The following is a 24,078-nucleotide window of genomic DNA, read 5'->3' as shown; positions in this document are numbered from 1 at the left end:
TGGATCAAGGTCAAGCTTAAAAAACATTCTTGAGAATTCAATCACACTCTCCTCACCTCTGTCTTCTAATCTTCTAAGCTCATATTCCTGTTCCCTTTTTTTTTTTTTTGGAGACAGAGTTTCGCTCTTATTACCCAGGCTGAAGTGTGCAATGGCACGATCTCGGCTCACCACAACCTCTGCCTCCTGGGTTCAAGCAATTCTCGTGCCTCAGCCTCCTGAGTAGCTGGGATTACAGGCACACACCACCATGCCCAGCTAATTTTTTGTATTTTTAGTAGAGACGGGGTTTCACCATGTTGACCAGGATGGTCTCAATCTCTTGACCTTGTGATCCACCCGCCTCGGCCTCCCAAAATGCTGGGATTACAGGCGTGAGCCACTGCTCCCGGCTCCTGTCCCATTTTTATAATAATCATACTTTGATTTGTCATCACTTTGATAAAATTACTCCATAAAATAGTGGCTTTTCAATAATTTTCCTACCCCGGAAGAGCTGAGCAGTGTAACAGTAGCAACAAATCTCATCTAGGAGCCTCAGTATACAGACGATATTTAAAGTAATAGGACCGGGTAAGATAACCTCAATGAAGAACATAGAGAAAAAGAAACAAACAGGGTTTCTTTGTTTCTTTCTTTCTTTATCTTTAAAAGGGACTCTACCTTTTAGAGATAAAGAAAAAAGAAAAGACAACTAGAAAGAACTGCAAACAAGTAGCCAACAAATGAAAAAGTTAATCAAAAAAGTGCTAGAAGAAACTGTCTCAAGAAAATAATTACTTGGTTCACATACTGCTCATTTATAATGCAACCTGCCATCTATCTACCCCATATTAATAACATGAAGGTCGGAAATGATGAAGAAATTAAGATCCTTGGAGAAAAATGCAAGCCTATTCCTCACAATCACATTTAAATTTAAGTTTCTAAATCAATGGAAAATTCACAATCAAATTTCAAAGGGCTAGAAAACATTTTAATCAACACCTTTTGCCATGTCATTTTCATGCTGTTAAGAGAAAACCCAAACTTCTAACAACGTCCAGAATGCTTTCATCTAAAATAAAATCCATCATACCTCTGCCAGCTTGTACGGTAAAATAAGCTTTTCTCCCACTGTCACCGTCTTCCTTGTAACTAATGCTTCAAAGAGCATCTCTTCTTTAACCTGTAAAACAGAAAAGTAAACTCAGTATTAAGATTTATGACAATGGGTTGAATTATCTTTTGAAAAAGCCAAATAGAGGGGGGAAAGCTTAATGAGATTAGCAAATATACAACAGAGAAGAAAGAAAATACAATGGGCAACTTTAATACTGGCCAAAATGGAATTTAAGTGTCCCACTCAAAAGACAAATGGGTCTTTCAAATTAAAGTTTGCTTTCTGATCATAATAGAGAAACATGTTTCATTGTGCAGAATGTAGAAAATACAGAACAGTACAAAAAAAAAAACAAAACATTTTAAGATGATCAACTATAATCTCACAAACTAGAGGCAAGGACTAAAAAGTGATAGCATTTCTTGAATTCCAGAAATATTCCAAAATATACTTATTTATGTTTCAGATATTTCTTCTTCATGAATCTTGAACTCTAAGAATATTCCAAAAAATACTTAAGTTTCAGATGTTTCTTCTTATTCATGAATGATAAACTTTAAGACAAAATTGACACTTACTTTGTTCTTACTCTCTCCACTGAGGCAAATACTATCATGAATTTCACATGTATCATTTCAGTTCACATTTCTATACTTTTTATATGTATTAAACATATTCATAAACACTATGCTATATTGTCAAATGAATTTAATGTTTACCTATATAGTATCATAATGCCCATGTTTTCCAGATATAACTATATGGACACTTTTTAAATTATCATTATTTTTTGAGATAGAGTCTCACTCTGTCACCTAGGCTCCAATGCAGTGGTTCAATCTCGAATCATTGCAGCTTCGACCTCCCAGGCTGGAGAAATCCTCCTGCTTCCAGCCTCCCAAATAGCTGGGAATACAGGCACATACCATGTTGATAATTTAGATCAACCTTACTCATTTTAACTGCTACATAGCACTGCAGCATATAAATACACCACAGTGTGCAATCCATTCTCCTCTTTGTAGTCATTTACACTATTTACGATTTTGCATGATTAGAAAATAAACCACAATGAATATTCCTGCATATGAGTTCAAAAGTTTCTGTGAAGAACAAACCTAAAAGTATATGGTTAGAGCATGCATATTTTCAGCTGTAGAGAATACTGCCAAACTCCTATACATAATTTTTACCAATATGCTCTTTCAGCAGTAGCACTGAGAGTTCCTGTTTCTTCCAAAGCTTGACTCTATTTAATGTTATTAAACCTCAGAATTTTGTCATTATGATGGGCATGAAGTGGTAAAACAAGGACATTTTATAAAAGTATCCATACATAATAAAAACATAACATTCATAAAATTTTATGTAGACAATATAAAAATTTATCAGGTAAAAAAATATTAGATTATAACAGCTAGGAGTGGTAGCTCACGACTGTAATCCCAGCACTTTAGGAGACTAAGGTGGGCAGATCACTTGAGGTTAGGAATTACAGAACAGCCTGGCCAACATGGGAAACCCTGTCTTGACCAAAAACACAAAAGTTAGCCAGGCATGGTGGTGCACACCACTCATCATAGCGACTCAAGTAGTTGAGGCAGGAGAATCACCTGAACCTGGGAGGCAGAGGTTGCAGTGAGCCAAGATCACGCCACTGCACTCCAGCCTGTGAACAAAGCCAGATTCCATCTCAAAAAAAAAGATATTAAGGAGGAGATTGGGTTATAAAATGATAGAAAGAGGCATTACCCTGCCACCAACAATGTATGATAGATTATCTTTTAAAGAACAACTTTCAACCACACTGAATGGATAAATATTATCTAGCAAATATAACACCTTTCAGGGCCTTCACTGATCAACTCTCAAATTCCAAAAACTGAAAATAATTCTGAGGCATTATTAACTTTACAAAATGCAGTAAAGCCAAAAACCACCTACCAAATTTAAATAAAAAGTCTCAACCTTTTAGATTTATTTAAAGTACATTAAGGAACAAAAATAATGCCAGATTACACAAAAATGACAAAACCAACAAAGTTAAGGAAAAAACTGTAATAAAATCCAAAGCTATATTGTGAGGTATATTTCTGCAATTATCAAAAATAAATATTGGCTGGGTGCGGTGGCTCACACCTATAATCCCAGTATTTTAGGAGGCCAAGGCATAGGACTGCTTGATTTCAGGAGTTCAAGAGCAGCTTGGACAACACCAGCAAGACCTCGTCTCCAATAAAAGTAAAATTTACAATCAACCAGGCACAGGGGCACGAGCCTGAACTCCCAGGTACTCAGGAAACTGAGGTGAGAAGATTGTCTGAGCTGAGGAGATCAAAGCTGCAGTGAGCCATGACTGGCCCTTGCTCTCTAGCCTAGGACTACAGACACATGCCACCACACCCAGCTAATTTTTGTGTTTTTGTTAGAGACAGGGTTTCGTCATGTTACCCAGGCTGGTCTTGAACTCCTAAGCTAAAGCAATCCACCGACCTTGGCCTCTCAAAGTGCTGGGATTACAGGTGTGAGCTACCAAGCCCAGTTGCATATCATGGACTCCTATACAAAAAAAGAACAGAAAAGAATCTAGAATATACAAAAAAGAATATTCAAAAAAGAATACAAAAAAAGAATCTAGAATATAGAAATCAGCATTGAAAGACCTCAAAAACAAGTCTTTCAATGAAAGACCTCAAAACTATGGAAGGAAAAAAGCCAAGTTCCAGAACCATATATACAATATAACATTTATAGGTCAGGCACGGAGGCTCACGCATGTAATCCCAGCACTTTCAGAGGCCAAAGCGGGCAGATCACCTGAGGTTGGGAGTTCGAGACCAGCCTGACCAACATGGAGAAACCTCATCTCTACTAACAATACGAAAATTAGCTGGGCATGGTAGCATATGCCTGTAATCTCAGCTACTTCAGAGGCTGAGGCAGGAGAATCACTTGAATCTGGGAGACAGAGGTTGTGGTGAGCCGAGATTGTGCCATTGCATTCCAGCCTGGGCAACAAGAGCAAAACTACATCTCACAAACAGATGGAAAAAGAGAAGGACACAAACAGATGAAAAAACAGAACACAAACAGATGGCAAAACATTCCACGCCTCCATGCTCATGGTTAGGAAGAATCAATATCATGAAAATGGCCATACTGTCCAAAGTAATTTACAGATTCAATGCTATCCCCATCAAGCTACCACTAACCTTCTTCACAGAACTGGAAAAAAACACCTTAAACTTTATATGGAACCAAAAAAGAGCCTGCATAGCCAAGACAATCCTAAGCAAAAAGAACAAAGCTAGAGGCATCACGGTACCTGACTTCAAACTACACTACAAGGCTCCAGTAATCAAAACAGCATGGTACTGGTACCAAAACAGAGATAGAGACCAATGGAACAGAACAGAGGCCTTGGATGTAATGCCACACACCTACAACCATCTGATCTTAGACAAACATGACAAAAAGAAGCAAGGGGGAAAGGATTCCCTATTTAATAAATGATGTTGGTAAAACTGGCAAGCCATGTGCAGAAAGCCGAAACTGGACCCCTTCCTTACACGTTATACAAAAATTAACTCCAGATGGATTAAAGATTTAAACATAAGACCTAACACCATAAAACCCTAGAAGAAAACCTAGGCAATACCATCAGGAGATAGGCATAGGCAAGGATTTCATGACTAAAACACCAAAAGCAATGGCAACAAAAGCCAAAACAGACAAATGGGATCTAATTAATCTTAAGAGCTTCTGCATAGCAAAAGAAACAATCATTAGAGTGAACTGGCAACCAACAGAATGAAAATAAGTTTTTGCAAGCTACCCATCTGACAAAGGGCTAATATCTAGAATCTGCAAGAAAAAAACAACCCCATCAAAAAACAGACGAAGGATATGAAGAGACACTTTTCAAAAGAAGACATTTATGAGGCCAACAAACATATGAAAAAATGCTCATCATCACTGGTCACTAAAGAAATGCAAATCAAAACCACATTGAGATACCATCTCACGCCAGTTAGAACAGTGATCATTAAAAAATCTGGAGACAACAGATGCTGGAGAGGATGTGAAAAAATAGGAACACCTTTACACTGTTGGTGGGACTGTAAATTAGTTTAACCGTTGTGGAAGACAGTGTGGCAATTCCTCAAAGATCTAGAAATAAAAATACCTTTTGACCCAGCAATCCTATTACTGGGTATATCCCAAAGGATTATAAATCATTCAATTATAAACACACATGCACATGTATGTTCACTGCAGCACTATTTACAATAGCAAAGACTTGGAATCAACCCAAATGCCCATTAATGATAGACTACATAAAGAAAAAGTAGCACATATACACAATGGAATACTATACAGCCATAAAAAATGATGAGTTCATGTCTTTTGCAGGGACATGGATGAATCTGGAAACCATCATTCTCACTAAACTGACACAAGAACAGAAAACCACACACCGCATGTTCTTACTCATAAGTGGTTGTTGAACAATGAAAACACATGGACACAGGGAGGAGAACATCACACACTGGGGTCTGTTGTGGGGTGGAGGCTAAGGGAGGGATAGCAGGGAGTGGGGAGATTGGAGAGGGAAAACATTAGGAGAAATACCTAATGTAGGTGACAGGGGAATGGAGGCAGCAAAACCACCATGGTATGTGTATACCTATGTAACAATCCTGCAATATCTGCACATGTATCCCAGAAATTCAAGTAAAATAAAATAAAAAGAACATTTATATAAAGACTGAAAACATGCAAATCTATATATTCTTTCTAAAAACATCTATCTATACTGAAAATATAAAAACAAGAATAGAAATTATAAACACCAAATTCATAATAGTGGTTACCATTGGTGGGGACAAGGTACAAGGGTACACAGAAGGCTTCAATTACATGCAATATTTTGTTACTTAAGTAGGGCTGTGAGTTAATAAGGGTTGATTATATTGTTTTCTATATAATAGTGTGTGCTGGAAACATTTCATAACAGAAAAAGGGAAGAAAATATGCTAAAACAAATTCATACATAGTAAGTAAAATGTTAGAACTGACCAATCTAAAGGCTAATTCTTTGAAAACATGAAAGACAAATCTCACACAAAGCAAAAGACAAAATCTAAGAAACAAATAGCTAATACCATAGAGAAAAAATTTTAAAGACTGAAATTAACAGATTATTTACAAAGAACTCAAAAGCAATAAATTCAAAATATTTAATACATAACTTTTAGAAAAACACAAATTATCAAAATAACTCAAGCCAAATTTGAAAATCTATTTAACTAAAATATTAGTTAACATGGAACAGAAAGGAAATATTTACAAGACCATCAAAGTGATCCCTGGGATTTGAACTACTGATTTTGTCTTATCTATTACTGCAGTAACTATATTGTGTTTCAAGAATATAAGCCTATATTACTGTAATAGAAGTAAAACTGATTTAACAGACTTCATGTTTTAATACAAATATCTTGAGTCACTTGATTTTTTTCAATAGCCTAAGTTCAGCTAAACATTTTACATTATATTATAGTTAAATTTTCATGTGATGGGAAAGAACATTGAGCCATAATTTGGATTTCATGACATTATTTTCAGGCAATTTATTTGGTACCTCAAATGTATTAATAATATATTAGCAATGCTTTCTTTTAAATGAGCAGATAATCAGAACTGGATATATTTTCAAGGAAATATAGGATAACAATTTTATTTCCTAAAAAAAAAGACAAAAAAAAAAGACATCAAATACAGTTGTTCATAAGGTTGACCTCTCTGAAACCCTTAAGGAACATATTATTCTCTACTAATGAGACTTCTAAATGCAGAAAAAGGAGCCACGGTACAAAAGCTTTCAACTCATTTCATGAGTTCTCATTAACTAGCTCGAAAACCTGACTAAGATTGTACATAGATCTACGCATACCCACACAACCCCAAAACATACTCATCTTGCTTATCATATTTGGTAAGCATCCTAAAGAAAATATTACCCAATTCATGATTTTTTAATCAGCTACGTCTATAATTTTCTAAAAATTCTTAAATATATTACTTTTAGAATATTCAAAAACTATTAATACAGAACAAGTAGCAATGGGTTCAATTCTACAAAGTGTCTCATATTTACCTAACTAAAAACCTGATATGTAATTAAAAACCTATTCTTGCCTGGACGCAGTCTCATGCCTGTAATCCCAACACTCTGGGAGGCTGTGGGTGGATCACCTGAGGTCAGGAGTTCAAGACCAGCTGGACCAACATGGTGAAATCCCATCTCTACTAAAAATACAAAATTAGCTGGGCGTGGTGGCACATGCCTGTAATCTCAGCTACTTGGGAGACTGAGGCAGGAGAATCACTTGAACTCAGGAGGCGGAGGTTGCAATGAGTTGAGATTGTGCCACTGCACTCCTGCCCTGGCAACAAGAGTGAAAGTCCACCTCAAAAAAACAAAAAACAAAAGACTATTCTTTATATTGTTTCAACAAATGTTAAAATACACTCAAAATAGATAAACCTGCTAAAAACTAAACAGTTTTTGGTAATGATGACAGTTCTAATATCTCACAACAAAAGCATCCTCCACAATTACCCACAATTTATCTATTGGAGTTTGTTCATCTTTCAATAATTTTCACAAGTATCCATGCCAAACAGGTATTAGTAAAGACTCAAAACTTTCACTATTGCCTCAGATAACTAAAAAAACGTAACTGAAAAGTAAATAAATAAAACTAAACCACGAATTTGGAAACATTTGTTCTTCTATACTTATCACTGAATTAAATCACTATGGGAAGGAGAGGATAATTAAATTAAATCTCAACTAACTAATTTAAATGTTAAATAAACCAGTCAATGTGTTTATCTTTGTACCCTATTTCAATCAAAGCCTTAAGATTGCAATTATCGTCAGTCTTTACCAACTAGAGGCAATCATTTTCTAAAATAATTTCTAAGTACTAACTAAAGATGGGACTCCATGGTAGGTATTTTCTTCAGCTCCCGAACTTTGAAGGTATTTTCTTTCTACTTAATACTAAACCTCAGCCCTAGAATCAATCCAAACTATACACAAGAAGAAATTTAAGAAGCTGGGGTTCAAAAGTCAGATTTACTGTCAAATCACATTTGCCATTGTCTTTTAATACTGGCTAGCCCAATTCTCAGAATTAGATTTATTTTTTCTTTTAAACCTGTACCTGAGTTCCTCTTTGAGTTGCCTAAATTGTTCTTATTAGTCTCTTACCAAAAAAGAAATGAAGCACTAGACACAGAAGTCTTGGTTTCTGCTGAATTGCCTAGACTTATAAGTAAGACCATTAGTCACAATGCCCTGTCACAGTACCAAATGCTTCACTAAATTATCACCTGAAATACCTGACTAAAATACCATCTGTTCTCTGACCTTCATGGTCTTCAACATCACATCCTCAGGTACCACACTCCATCTCCTGGTAGAACTTCTTTCCAGTAAGTCTAGTTCCAATTCAAGGTACTCCCTTCTCCTGCCTCCTGTTCTGCCAGGCTATCATTCCACTGAAGTTAATAAGCAATGCCCAATCATGTACAGAAAAAATAAACTCTGTGTGGTTAGATAAATAAGAGAGGTATCCATTGCTCTCAAAGAGCACTGCAGCCTTACAACAAACACAAACTAGTAAACAATTAACTTTATGCTACAAAGCTAAATTATGCTAAGCAGAAACAAATGCTCTGTATTTAGGGAGTCAAGTTTAGACCACTTAAAAGTTAAACCATATGAAGTAACCTATGAACCAAGATTTGGAAAATGAATCATATTTTAATTTAAAAAAAAGAAGCTATTCATAATTGCCAAAAACTGCAAACAACCAAAGTGTCCTTCAACAGGTAATAAACAAACTATGGTACATCTATATAATGGAATATTACCCCATGATAAAAAGAAATGAGCTATCAAGCTAATGAAAGACATGAATGAATCTTTTTTTTTTGTTTCTGGACACAGGGTCTCACTCTGTCATCCAGGCTACAGTGTAGTGGCACAATCTAAGCTCACTGTAACCTCTGACTCGTGGGTTCAAGCCTCCCACCTCAACCTAAAAAGCAGCTGGGACTACAGGCACATGTCCCCATGCCCAGCTAGTTTTTGTGTTTTGGGGGATTTTTTGTTTTATTTTTAGTAAAGATGGAGTCTTCCTGTGTTGCCCAGGCTGGTCTTGAACTTCTAGGGCTCAAGCAACTCACCTGCCTCAGCCTCTCAATGTGCTGGGATTGCAGGCATGAGCCACCACACCCAGCCAGACATGAGTAAATCTTAAGTGCATATTACTAAGTAAAACAAGTCAGTCTGAAAAATCTACATATTACATGATTCAATTATATTACATGCCCTAAAGACAAATCTATACATCTAATAAAAAAGTGGATGCCAGCAGTTTAGGGGGAAGGGTTGAACAGGTAAAGCACAGGGGATTTTTAAGGCAGTGAAACTATTCTGTATGATACTATAATAGTGGACACATGACTTCTTACATCTGTCAAAAACTAAACAGCATGAAGAGTACAACATAATGTATGCAAATATTAAAAATTACTTAAGAGACTGGGGAATTCCAGGAAGGAATGTAGACCATGATGAGAAAACTGCATAAATGACAAATATATAAAACCTCAACAAAAATGGGGTGGAAGGAAAAGGTACTGTTCTGAGTAGTTTTGGAAATGAGTGAAGTCTGTAGGATTAAAGGCAAAAGTAATTGCACATAAGCACTGTATTCTAGTTGAAAAAGTCATTTCCCAGAGGGGTACAGGTTAACAATTTTGATACCATTATACATGTATACTGGAATTAAACAAATAAATGGATGGCAAAGGATAGGAGACATCCTTCTCATTGCTGAAGTGAGAGTTCACAGATAATCAAGGGAAGAAGGCTAGAATGATCCATTTGGGAATGGACTGAAGTTGAACACATCATTATGAACTCATTTTTGGCTTTCCATACAGATGGTTACATAGTAAAATATGTACAGATTATGTGTATATATACACAGGTTAGTATACATATTTCCTTGCTATGCCAGACAATAGGGCCTATTAAGAAATGACACCCCATCTGATGGGAAAAATCTGGCAAGTTGAGAAGCTAGTGGGCAAGAGAGACGTTAGCGAATAAAATGTGAGAAATTATCACTCCAGGAAGACAGAATCAGGTAATAAAGGCCTTGATATAAAAAGCATGGTAGGAGATGAGAACCTTTAGGTCCTATTCAACCCATGAAGAAAAAAAAGTAGTATTTTTTTTCTCCACCCACCCAGATACCCCATCTTGAAATAAAATCATCTAATGAAAATCTTAGCATGAGAAGAAATCTCATCTATGAAGAGAAAAATTAGTATAGTCCCAGGACATTATACAGTCTAGAGTGGAAATATTCAACCTATCCAGCAAATTGAGGGACTATGGATGTCTGGAGCAAGGGGAGGCAGAGGAGAAAACACAAATTTTCTAAAGATTCTGCCACACTCAATAGCAAACTCAGACAGGTTATCAGGAAACATTCCATCTTTTGGAAATGCTATTTTAAAATAGTGCCTAATAAAAACATTAATAGAAAGCATTAACCCATTAACACCTACAAAAACAAATAAATAAAAAATAAAAGTTACAAAGCATTTGAAATGACAACTAAGAATGTAATCACTCACTTCTAATAATTCTGAGACAATAGGCAGAACTTCAGGGTTACAGATATCAATGGAGTCATCCCGATATGTCTTCTTTTTGTAACAGATATTACCCAAATGAAGTATGGCTGAGAGAAGAGAGAAAATCCTGGGAAAATAAAATCACAAATTATAGCTTAGTTGTGTCCATTCCCAAAGCTCATTTCATTCTAAAATTCTAGTTAAACAAACTAACCAGTATAAATATGAAATATTTAGTCTTTGGAAAACAAGCAATATGGGAATAATTACTAAAATTTACAGAGGGTTTACTATATGTCAGACTCACAGGAAATACTGTTCAAAATGCTTCTCATGACATTAATATAAGTGTTATACCACTTCTTATATAGTGATTTCAAAGGGACCTCTGCTATTGCCTGAATTTGTCACAGTGTTTTTAAAAGGTCATGCCTTCTAAATGTTATTCATCCTGCCTGGAATGCTTTTTTCCTATATGCTGTTTCAGATAAACTGAATCATAATCTCTAAAGGAAAGGCCTTGAATCTGTATTTTTTTATCAAGTATCCTAGCTGATTTTTATTATGTTTTTAAAATGCTTTCCTACACCATATTGTGGTGTTTTTTTCTTAAAGTATGAAGCCAGGTGGGTTATATTAACCTCTACTGTGAAACACTTTCATATGGATCCTCCGTTCTAAAGTTCCCTCCTGAGTCAGAGGAGTATGTGCCCTCCAAACGACAACTAATCGCTCCACTTATGTCATATATCTCATCAACTCCTGCTAACTCTGGAATCTTAGGTTACCAAGGACCTCTATGTAGCTAAGAAGAGTATATTATGTTAACTTATCTGATATCTCAGAGGCATTTAACAGCTGAATACTCCATTGAAAAGCTCTTCCTCAATCTCCGTATCTATACACACATACACACACAATTTTGTGTCACATGCAGTTATTTTCTTAGGATAAATACGTCTTACAAAATTTGGCATATCAAAATTTAACACTACATTTTCCTAAAATTAGGAAGTATTCCAACTAAAACAAAGACATTGCTTTAGAAACCTGAGATATTACCTTAGGAATATTTGAGAGGTACTAAATCACCATCTAACCTATAAATCTAATTTTTCAAATAATTTAACGTTTTTTGTTTGTTTTTTGTTTTTTAAATAAAGACGGGGTTTCGCCATGTTGGTCAGGCTCACCGACCTCAGGTGATCCGCCTGCCTTGGCCTCCAAAGTGCTTGGATTACAGGCGTGAGCCACCACAACCGGCCTAAGGTTTTTAAATGTTTGAATCATTCACATGACTCACAGGAAATAAAAGTCTATTATAAAAATAATTCATAATGCTATTCTGGATTAAATTAAAGAATAAGCTATCAACTGAAACAAAAACTAATGAAAGTCAAAACACAAAAACAATTTCATGAGCCACTTAAAAATGATTTTTGATAAACATTTATGTGGTTACTAATTACACTGTTTGAATACTTTGGATTTCACAATCATATTAATGTTCTCATGCACAAATAGGTGATAGTCTCCAGCAATAATAAACGTCAACTCATCTAATGTACTACAAATCAACATTAAAAAGATATTAAAACATGAATGAGAATCCTTGTTCTCAAAAAGTGTATAATCTTACATTAGGAGGTAACAATAAATAAGTATACTAAAGGGCAAGATATCTTTAAATACAGAAGGCAGCAACAAAGCACAGTTAAGGTACAAAGTTCATTAAAAAGGCAGATCATAAACTGCTCTAAATAAAACGGGTTTCAATTCACATACAAAATTTAAGGCTGCCTACAAGGTTATGTTAAAAGGAATTCTGGGGTAATCTATGCTCAGTAGAAAAGAGTACTGTGATTTTTTTAGCAGAGTTTATCATAGTCACAGGAATGAAGAGTGGCAGTATACATAATGTGTTCTCTATCCAAACAAATGAAGATACTTGAAGGAGTGGAAAAAGAGATAAAGATCATTCCAAACAGGGAAAACAGCGAGTGTTCAGAATACAACATAATGTTTCAGAGAACAAGACAAGTCTAGTTAAAATGTAAAACTCGTGTTAGGGAATATGTGAAGATAAAATTTTAGTGAGAGATAAGGGTCTAACTGAAGGTCAGCCTACTAGAAACATACTATTTCCAGTGGTTTCCAATACAGAATTCAGTCATGTAAGAAAGTGCAGAAGACAATCTGTTAGTGCATGAGAAGTAAACATTATATTCCCAACATACAATATCTAAAAAAATTTAAGTTGCACTATTATTTCATATATAAATTCTGTCTCTATGTCAACCAGCCAGATATCACATACAGTGAATTAGGTATCCTGAGGGTAAGGTGGAAGTAATACAGAATACAGAAATTGAGAGAGGTACTCTAATTCACTAATTTTCAGTGAACTGTAGTTTATGTCACCAATTGACTTGGTATGCAAACTTACATATTATACTATTTGGTTTTAACTGACTTCTCATAAAAAAGATTCTAGCAAATAGCCTGCTAATTAAAGAGTCATACCAATGATGTAAACACAGGCAAACAAGAAAACAGCAGAGGTAATTTTCTCCTATAGGTTCATCAATCATGAGGTTAAAAATTAACAGAGGTTGGGCGCAGTGGCTTATGCTGATAATCATAGCACTTTGAGAGACTGAGGCCGGTGCATTACTTGCGCCCAAGAATGCAAGACCAGCCTGGGCAATGTGCCAAAAATTACAAAAATTAGCTGGGTGTGATGGCACAAGCCTATAGTCCCAACTACTTGGGAAGTTGAGGTGGGAGGATCATTTAAGCCTGGAGAGGTTGAGGCTGCAATAAGCACTCTAGCCTGAGTGACAGAGTGAGACACTGTCTCAAAAAAGAAAAAAAAAATTAACAATATAGTCAGATCTGACATATTCATTAACACTACTCCCCTACCTCAAAAAGTTGTAAGTAACTATTTTTTTTCCGGTGAGAGCCAAGGTTGAGTCTTTAATTTTAAATTTTAAATAATTTGTTTCAAATGTAATTTATTTCATCTTTATCTCAACCTTTTCATGTTTTTAATTTGTTAGATTTACAATTTAAAACATTTGATAGAATAAATACCATGCATCTGATAAGTATGAATAAGATTAGAGATACAGATATATAAAAAATGAAGAGCTATAAAAATGGTGTTATAAAGCAAAAGTTTTGAGTAAGGTCCATGGATAGGCTTCAGGGGCACCAGAAATTCCTGCATTTATATGCAAATTGTTAAGAATGTATATTTTACAACAAGAACAGTGTTAGCTTCCATCAGATTCTCAATGAATTTATCACAAAAAAGGAATTCAAAATAATGCTTGAGATGGATGAGGCAGTGGATGAGGAATACCACTTAGAAAACTGTTTAAAAGGATCAAGGGAGAGAAATCTTTCAAAGACATATTATGTGTTCTCTATTGGAGGTATAAAAATACAACAAGTAAACTCACTGTCTTCTTGTCTTGGGAAGAAATCCTACCATTTCCATGGCAAGTTGCAGGCGCTCAAAGTCATGTCTCAAATCTTCTCCTTCCACCATGAAGCAATCCTGCTTATTTAAAATAAAAGTTTAAAAATCAAGATTATATATCTAAAAATAATGTGGGCCATTGAGAAATACAATAATTTATGATACGTACCTGTATGTATAAATGAAAATTAGAGCTGGTGGAATAGTTAGACATAGTCAAATTCATTACAACTCTTATCTTACTATAGGTACATAAACTAAACACATACCTACCAAAATACCAATAGGTTACTTTTTTTCTCCCTTTCACAATCACCAAATTGGAACCTCAAATGTAACTTAAGATAAAGAGCTAGCTATACTTATAAAATGTGTTGATACCAACTTCGATTCTGAGTGGTTCTAAAGAGTTTCAGAAATTCAAAGCATGTAAGGGTGCTCAATTCCACCAGCAAATATTATTTATTCAACAAATATTTAACAAGTGCTTACCACCCTACGTAAGGCACTGAACTAGATATTAGTGACATAAAAATAAATTTTAGAAGAGGCAGTAATTTAGTTAAATAGCGGAGCCTAGATTTATATAATATAAAGAGGTTTATGTTACATCTATAGATCTATATGCATATGTATAGATTTATATAGACACGTATTTGTTTCTTTTTTTCTTTTTTTGAGACAGGGCCCAATTATTGTTGCTCAGGCTGGAGTACAGTGGCACAATCTTGGCTCACTGCAGCTTCAACCTCCTGAGCTCATGTGATTCTCCCACCTCAGCCTCCCAAGCAACGAGACTACCCAGCTAGTCCTACCATGACCAGCTAGTTTTTTTGTATTTTTAATAGAGACAGGGTTTCACTATGCTGTCCAGGCCAGTCTGGAACTCCTGGACTCAAGCAATCTGCCCACCTAGGCCTCCCAAAGTGCTGGAATTACAGGTGTAAACCACTGCACCCAGTCTGTTACATCTACAGCAGATATACAGATGAAATATCTATGTATTTATATACATAATTATTTATATATTTTATACATATATAATTTTTCCTAATGAAATAATAGACAACATGGTTATCAAGTAAGGAAAGAAAGTATACGTGAAAGCATAAAAATCCTCAGAAAACACGCCATGTGAGTCAGTAAAAATAGTTGTGGATAGTCAGGTGGTGGCACGTGCCTGTAATTCCAGCTACTTGGAAGACTGAAGTAGGAGGACTGTTTGAGCTCAGGAGTTTGAGACCAGCCTGGGCAACACAGCATGACACCATTTCCAGACAGGAAAAAAAAAATTGCTGTGGAATACCAGATTAAAATACCAGGTTTTTAAGCATAATCCTTGCATTTCAGGTCCAAAAACAGTCCCATAGTGGTAGACATGCTCTAAATCTTCAAAACAGTAAGGGAGTCGTTAAATCCCTTTACTGTATGTTCTCACAGTCCCTTGCACTTTCAAAAACCTCCTCACATTTGTATTTACATTTTTAATGCCTATCTTCCTAGGGAATGTTCTATCAGGTACTCAGCGAACTACATGAACTGTTAATTGTCTTATTCACTGCAGATACCCAGTGCGAAGTCAGTGCCAAAAACAAGTCATTATTTAGGTAAGCACAAAGTCACTGAATTATTGAATAATATATAAATATTGAATGAACATTCCTTTTTCAGAAATAAAGTGCTCATTTATTTTATAAGAAGTATTTATCAAGTATTTACCATGTACAAGAAAATCTGTTTTAGGCACTGTAAGTACCAATTAATGAATATCTAAAGTTTAAAATTAAGTTTTGAAATGTTATGAACAACATTTTTATTCTCTACATGGAGAGCTGCATATGCATAGTTTAAAAATTTAAACTCACCACAAGGAAAGTTTTTTCTGAGAACCCATGCATTTAATTTTCTGACTATAAAATTCTTCGTAAGCAATTTTAAGACATTCTACAGACATGCCAATGTCCTACTCATTAAAATAATTTTTTTTTTTTTGGACACAGAGTCTTACACTTGTTGCCCAGCTGGAATGCAATGGCGTGATGTCGCTCAGTGCAACCTCTGCCTTCCAGGTTCAAGCAATTCTCCTGTCTCAGCCTCCCAAGTAGCTGGAATTACTGGTGCACACCATCACACCTGGCTAATTTTCTTGTATTTTTTTGTAGAGACAAGAGTGTCACAACGTTGGCCAGGCTGGTCTTGAACTCCTAACCTCAGGTGGTCCACCCACCTTAGCTTCCCAAAGTGCTGGGATTATACACGTGAACCACCATGCCTGGCCCTAAAATAAATTTTTAAATGCATTCTTCTTTTACCAATAATAAGCAAATCTTCTGTAAAAAAGCTCTCTTGCTTCTCTTCCCCCTGCTCTCAAACCACAAACAGTTCATTCACTTTATGATTTAACAAATATTTTCCTATCACAAGTGGCAGGGAAGCGGGAGGAGTCTATGCCCCCGCATGTGTAAATAATGATTCTTCTAACACTGTTCTCATCTGCCCCAAAAGTGAGTGGAACAATTAACGTATATAAAATGTTGAGAAATGCTGGGTTAGGTGGCTGACATCTATAATCCCAATACTTTGGGAGGCGAAGGTGGGTGGATCATGAGGTCAGGAGACTGAAACCATCCTGGCCAACATGGTGAAATCCAGTCTCTACTAAAAAATAAAAAAAATTAGCCAGATGTGGTGGCATGCACCCATAGTCCCAGCTACTCAGGAGCCTGAGGCAAGGGAATCACTTGAACCCAGGAGGTGGAGGCTGCAAAGAGGCAAGATTGTGCCACTGCACTCCAGCCTGGGGACAGAGCAAGACTCCATCTCAAAACAAACAAACAAACAAAAAACCACCAAAACAGTGGGAAGTACACTGAAAGAGGCACTAAAATATATTTGTATTTGCTGTTATCCTTAACCAAATGTTCTTCAGAAACCCAAAGTGGTCTCAGTAAATATAGTTTTTACAAAAGCGTATTAATTCCTTTCTATTTCTCTGATGACAACTATAGAAGAAAAACTAAGGATAAATTAAATCTCCCAGAACAGAAACACCTTTATCTTAATTTGGGCTCCCTGGGAGGCAGATCTTGAGACAGACCAAGAGTCAAATACAAGTCACAGAGAAAGTGAGAAAGTAAAAGAGAAGACAGATTAAACAGGACACAGGAGGAAAGTAGTTACCACAGGGCGTAAACAGAATTTAATCCCAGGGTTATCTTTGAGAAACAATATAAAACCTAGAGAGGTAAGGGCGCTACTGTACTTATATATCATTTTCTCTCTCATCAGTCATTGTTTGAGGACTTCTGGAGAGAGAGCAGGGAGTTGTTAATTCTCAGGTCATTTCTAGAGGGCCCTACAAGTTCCAAGGCCTTCCAGGGTTCTGGAAAAAGCCTTCAGGTGCCAGGATCCAAATACCAGTCAGCCAGAGATAAGGAAATGGTAACGTTCAAAAGATAAGGTAGGGAACTAACCAACAACTGTTACGACCCCTTCCACTGAAAAACCATAGGCAATCCTTCTGTCAGCTCAGTATAAGTTCTTGTTTTTACTTGATAACATGCCACTACATTGCCCCCACAAACATATCCAAATGCGCTTTCATGCTATTAGACCTTGCTCTTTGTATGGGATGACACACTTCTCATTTACAAATGCCTAGGATAAACCTAGCGTGAAGTAGGCAATTAGTGTAGACGTGAGGGAAAGAAAGAGAATAGTCAAATTACATATTTTCTTGTATCTTGTCACTATTTCTTAAAATGGTACTTAAGAGATCATACTTTTTTATAACTATCAGTGTAAAGTACAGGACACAAACTGAAATGATTGACTTTGAAGGTCAGTAAAGACACTGGAGTTAACTTAAGAAAAAAGGAGAGGCTGGACATGGTGGCTCACACCTGTAGGCTGAGGCAGGCAGCTCGCCTAAGGTCAGGAGGTCGAGACCAGCCTGACCAACATGGAGAAACCCTGTATCTACTAAAAATACAAAATTAGCCAGGTGTGGTGGTGCATGCTTGTAATCCCAGCTACTCAGGAGGCTGAAGCAGGAGAATTGCTTGAACCCGGAAGGCAGATGTTGCGGTGAGCCAAGATTGCGCCACTGCACTCCAACCTGGGCAACAGGAACGAAACTCCATCTCAAAAAAAAGAAAAAATGAGATAAAACATAGGCTTGGTTGGAATCCCTGCTACACTATTAACAAGCTTTATATCATATGAACAATTGGCTTAAATTCTGAGCCAACGCTTCTTCTTGTGTGAAAGGTAATCATGACTACCACCAGAGGTTTTATAAGAATCAAATATAACATGGAACAGGACACTGTGTCTCATGCCTGTAATCCCAGCACTTTGGGAGGCTGAGATAGGCAGATCGCTTGAGCCCAGGAGTTCAAAATCAGCCTGGGCAACATGGCCAAAACCCTATCTTTACAAAAAAAAAACTTAAAAATCAGACAGATGCTGTGGTGTGTGCCTGTAGTCCCAGCTACTCCTCAGGATCGTGAGGTGAACCACTTGAGTCCAGGAGGGTGAGGCTGCAGTGGGTGAGCTGTGATTGAGCCACTGCACTCCAGCCTGGACAACAGAGCAAGACCCTGCCTCAAAAAACAGACAGAAAGACAGACGGAATCTGAATGTTAAGTGCTTTTTAAATTTTTAATTTAATTTTTTTGAGACAGGGTCTCACTCTGTCACCCGGGCTGGAGTGCAGTGGTGCAATCTTGGCTCACTGCAACCTCTGCCTCCCAGGATCAAGTGATTCTCTCACCTCAGCCTCCTGAGTAGCCGGGAACTACAGGCACGCACCACCATACCCGCTAATTTTTGTGGGGTTTTTTGGTAGAGACGGGATTTCACGATGTTGGCCAGGCTGGTCTCGAACTCCTGACTTCAAGGGATCCACCTGCCTAGGCCTCACAAAGTGCTGGGATTACAAGCATGACCCACCACACCTGGCCAGATGTTAAGTGCTTTTCAAATGGAAAAATATACGCAGAGAAAGTTGTGCAGTATGCAGAGACCTTATACTAGACTGGCAGAGGATGAGTAATAAAGCCAGAAAGACAATGTTTAAAGGTGTGACCACAAACTTACAAACTGACAGATGGGTACGGCAGTAGGAATCTTTTTTTTTTTTTTTTTTTTTTTGAGACGGAGTTTCGCTCTTGTTACCCAGGCTGGAGTGCAATGGCGCGATCTCGGCTCACCGCAACCTCCGCCTCCTGGGTTCAGGCAATTCTCCTGTCTCAGCCTCCTGAGTAGCTGGGATTACAGGCATGCGCCACCATGCCCAGCTAATTTTTTGTATTTTTAGTAGAGATGGGGTTTCACCATGTTGACCAGGATGGTTTCGATCTCTTGACCTCGTGATCCACCCGCCTCGGCCTCCCTAAGTGCTGGGATTACAGGCTTGAGCCACCGCGCCCAGCCAGCAATAGGAATCTTTATGCTGTAAAAATACTTAAAACAAAATAGATGAAAACATTATGATTTCAAGACATCTTGTCCAAGTTGCATCATGATCCCTGAAAGCACTATAGCAAGTCTACCTCACAGGAAACGAGCTTCCAGGTATTACAGACGTTTAGTTTCCTATAAAGGTAGTAGTGACCAAGGTTGGAGCTTTGTCTCCAGAGAACAGTACCAGTCAAATCCCTCTGCAGCATGGTAGACACAATAGTGTGCTGAGACTATCACTTATAGCAATTATCATTAAAACTCTACCTAATAGTTGGACCCTAAAATTCAAGGCTCAGATAAATAAAAGAATTAGGCAAGACTGACTGACACTTTACACTGAAGTTATTTAGATCAGCTTTAAGGTAAATGGCAGACATCAGCCAACATATTGCCAGTATTTAATTCATTCTCAATATTTTATAATTGAGGAAAAAAGGCTGAGATGTTAATAATAATAATAATGGCCGGGCGCGGTGGCTCAAGCCTGTAATCCCAGCACTTTGGGAGGCCGAGGCGGGTGGATCACGAGGTTGAGAGATCGAGACCATCCTGGTCAACATGGTGAAACCCCGTCTCTACTAAAAATACAAAAAATTAGCTGGGCATGTTGGCACGTGCCTGTAATCCCAGCTACTCAGGAGACTGAGGCAGGAGAATTGCCTGAACCCAGGAGGCAGAGGTTGCGGTGAGCCGAGATCGCGCCACTGCACTCCAGCCTGGGTAACAAGAGTGAAACTCTGTCTCAAAAAAAAAATCATCATCATCATCATCACCATCATCATCATCATCATTTTAATAAATTATTACCATTTGGGGAAATTAGCACTTATTAAATATCTTCTACTTATCAATCACCATGAGATATACTAAAACCTCAAAACACAAGGAGATAGTTATATATACATTTACAGATGAGAAAATAGATTCATAGGTTAAATAACTTTCCAAAAGTTAAAAAAAAAAATCTTATAAATAACAGGGTTGGCCAAATCACAATGTATGTAGTTCCAAATCCTCTGCTCTCTCCCATGCAACACAGCTGTTTGTGCTTATTTAATAGGATAACCCTTAAATGGAATTAAATCACCATACAAAGGCAATAACAGGTCCCTTGTAAAAAACTATTTTCTAACTATAGGTCTCCTTGGGACCATTTATACAGTTCCACAAAATACCTAAGTAATGCAGTACAACGTAACAGTCCTCAATCCTCTCTACCTGTAATACTAGTCACATAAGTTCTCATAACTCACAGGGAAACAAAGTTGTTTGTCCTCAATAATATTATAAGGAGGAGCTAACAGAAAAGAATGAAAGATCCTCAGACTGCTGACTTTTATTAATTAACATAAGAAAAACAATCAGAAATTAATTAAATTTCAAACTATAAATTTTAAAACATAATAAATGGATAATGGTGAGGAAAGTATTATTAATGGAGGAGGAGATTATGACTACAAAGTTCTTCTAAAGGGAAAGATCAGTAATGATTACTTAAATGGTGGAAGCAACGGTAGCAACAACATTCGCTATGCACTTACTAAGGATTATGCACTCTATCAAGTTCTTTACATGCATGACTTTAAGACTCATAAAACCATTATTAACCCCTAAAATAAATGATGAGAACAAAACAATTACATGACCTGCTGCAGGTCTCGAAACTGGAAAGTAAACTAGCCAGTATTCATGTCAGGTCAATCTGCTTCAGAGCCCAAATCCATGTTTGTTTTTTTTTTTTAAATAGAGTGTTGCTGTGTCACCCAGGCTGGAGTGTAATGGTATGATTTTGTCTCGCTGTGGCCTCAACTTCCTAGGCTCAAGCAATCTGCCTGCCTCAGCCTCCTGAACAGCTGGAACTACAGGTGTGCATCACTATGCCTGGCTAATTTTTCACTTTTTGTAGAGACAGGGTATTGCTTTGTTACTCAGGCTAGTCTCAAACTCCTGGTCTCAAGCAATTCTCCCACCTCAGCTTCTGAAAATGTTGAATTACAAGCATGAGCCACTACTCTTAGCCCCAGAATTCTTAAGTATGACTTAGAATGTCTCTGAATAGTAGCAGATCAGTTCACAACTTCACTGTAAGCTCAGATGATCAAGTCTTCTATCTGCAGTGTATGTTTGCAGTCCCCCACCTGCTTTCCAAGGAGGCATGGTCACTTGGTATATAGTACATGAAAAAGGTAAAGGGGGAGCTTCCTAAGAATGGCATAACAACTTAAATTTTTTCGTTAAAATGTATCAAATTCCATAAATTTAAATGTCATATTTTTCCCCAAAATGTTAAATCTAAACCCCAAAATTACCTGATAATGAAACAGTAATACAAATTTGTCTAAAGGAAAAATTATTATCCACGTATACTGATCCTTCTCACCTGTGAAATAGGCTAGTTCTGCAATTAGTGAAGTTTATAAACATGCAGTGAGAACCAGTTGTGATTCTTTAGAGCAAGGACTAAGACATGTTTTCAGAAAGAATATTTAATAAATTAATTAATTAGTTAATTAATGGATATAGAAAGGTTAGTGTGTGTTTTCAGCCTTTCACAACGGACTTAATTGAAAACTTAAGAAAAAAAAAGTATGTACGCTTTTTATGGTTACAAACTTGTCATAAAATATAACACATAAAGCTAAATTTAGCTGGGTATGGTGGCTCATGCCTATAATCCCAGCACTTTGACAGCCCAGGGCAGGAGAATCACTTGACGCCAGAGGTTCAAGACCACCATGGGCAACACAGTGATACTCTGTCTCTAATTTAAAAATATATTTATTAAAATATAATAATAAAATTTTTTAAGTTAAAACAAAATTTACCTATTCATTTTACATTACATCATATATCCCCTTAAATCACTCAATTTAAAATGTAAAATAGGCTGGGCATGGTGGCTTATGTAATCCCAGCACTTTGGAAGGCAAAGAGGGCAGATCACTTGAGGCTAGGAGTTCAAGACCAGCCTGGCCAACATGGTGAAACCCCATCTCCACTAAAAATAGAAAAATTACCCAGGCGTGGTGGCGCATGCCTGTAATCCCAGCTACTTGGGAGGCTGAGGCATGAGAATCACTTGAATCCAGGAGATGGAGACTGCAGGGGGCCAAGATCATGTCACTGTACTCCCCCAAAAGAGACTCTGTCTCAAAAATTAATTAAAAAAAAAAAAAAGTATTTATAGAAATTTCAATACTTATTTTTGGATAATTTTATTAAGGCTACAGACTTGCTATTGGGAAAAAAATCAAAGAAAAATATACATGCATTCAGTATATGAAAAGACTGCTGACATATAAAACATAATGGATACAATTTTTTTAAATAAATAATTACTTCTCATGCAGGTGATGAAACTACTAAAAAATAATTTTAAAAAATAAAAGGGAAAAAACTATAGTTCATACAAATCCACATCAATGCTGAAGAATCAGGAATATAATCAATTTAATGTTTGTCAAAAGAAATACTGAATGTGGACTAAGTCTTAACAACCAGAAAATACCCCCAAAAAGTAAATTAACTGGTTTTTAATCAACCAACTACATACATATAAATCAATCATTCCAAAGAAATTAAACATTGATTTATCTTCCTTCCTACGATTCTTTGTATTTCAGCTGATTTGCATTCTAAATCTTCAGATGGATGCAAATGAGCAATGTGAGGACCCTTTGACAGGAACACAAAATATTTAGGTACTTGTACTGACCGGCTCAGAGTCATAGCAATAATCATCCCAGCTCTGTCTGAGGGGTTTCTTTGTTATCTGAAAGTAAGGCAGATTAGTTAGGTAGAAGTAACGGTTATTATACTTTTCTAATGATCTCTTAGATGTGGTGTACAGTTAGCACTGCTGCTAACCACCGAAAAGTATTTTGCGGAGCAGCATAAAACAAGAAATAACAAAGTAAGTATTAAGATTCTGGGAGACTGTATACTATTCTACCCAACTCAAACACTATGGGCTCTAGTGACTGTTATTTATATAAACTGAGTCCCATATCCTATGAAAACTGACATTATGACAGAAATATGCTACGGCCATTCATTAGAAAAAGATCTGAAAAGAATAGTAAAATTCCGGACTTCTGTAATACTAACTACTATCAGCTTATTTATGAGAGATTATTACTTTGTAAAAAAGAAAATCTTTAATCACCCAAATATAATGCAAATAGTTTTAAATGGGGAGGGAAAAAACTCAAAAGCTGAATTAGCAAATATTTTTGAAAAGCTAGTTAATTCTACCTAGTAAAAATGTTTAACACTGTATCAGAAAGCAATATTTTAA

General features: G+C 36.6%; 1 protein-coding gene across 9 annotated transcripts in view; it reads right to left on the bottom strand.

The window, feature by feature from the left end:
- The window catches only part of MYO9A (myosin IXA), a 291,275-nt gene that overhangs the window by 179,058 nt on the left and 88,139 nt on the right, over window positions 1-24,078 (bottom strand). For 8 of the 9 annotated variants that reach the window (XM_074392722.1, XM_074392721.1, XM_074392727.1 and 5 more), the window contains 4 exons: window positions 23,497-23,553; window positions 14,296-14,393; window positions 10,829-10,955; window positions 1,079-1,168 (listed from right to left, as the gene is read on the bottom strand). In XM_074392722.1, the coding sequence (XP_074248823.1) occupies window positions 1,079-1,168; window positions 10,829-10,955; window positions 14,296-14,393; window positions 23,497-23,553 (372 nt within the window). The remainder of the gene's footprint in view (window positions 1-1,078; window positions 1,169-10,828; window positions 10,956-14,295; window positions 14,394-23,496; window positions 23,554-24,078) is intronic. The other variant, XM_074392726.1, reaches the window with a different exon arrangement.

The sequence above is a fragment of the Saimiri boliviensis genome, chromosome 2, assembly GCF_048565385.1.
Source record: "Saimiri boliviensis isolate mSaiBol1 chromosome 2, mSaiBol1.pri, whole genome shotgun sequence".
NCBI classification, from domain to species: Eukaryota; Metazoa; Chordata; class Mammalia; order Primates; family Cebidae; genus Saimiri; species Saimiri boliviensis.
The sequence above is the reverse complement of the archived record's forward strand: the minus strand, read 5'-3'. Positions and strand labels throughout refer to the sequence as shown.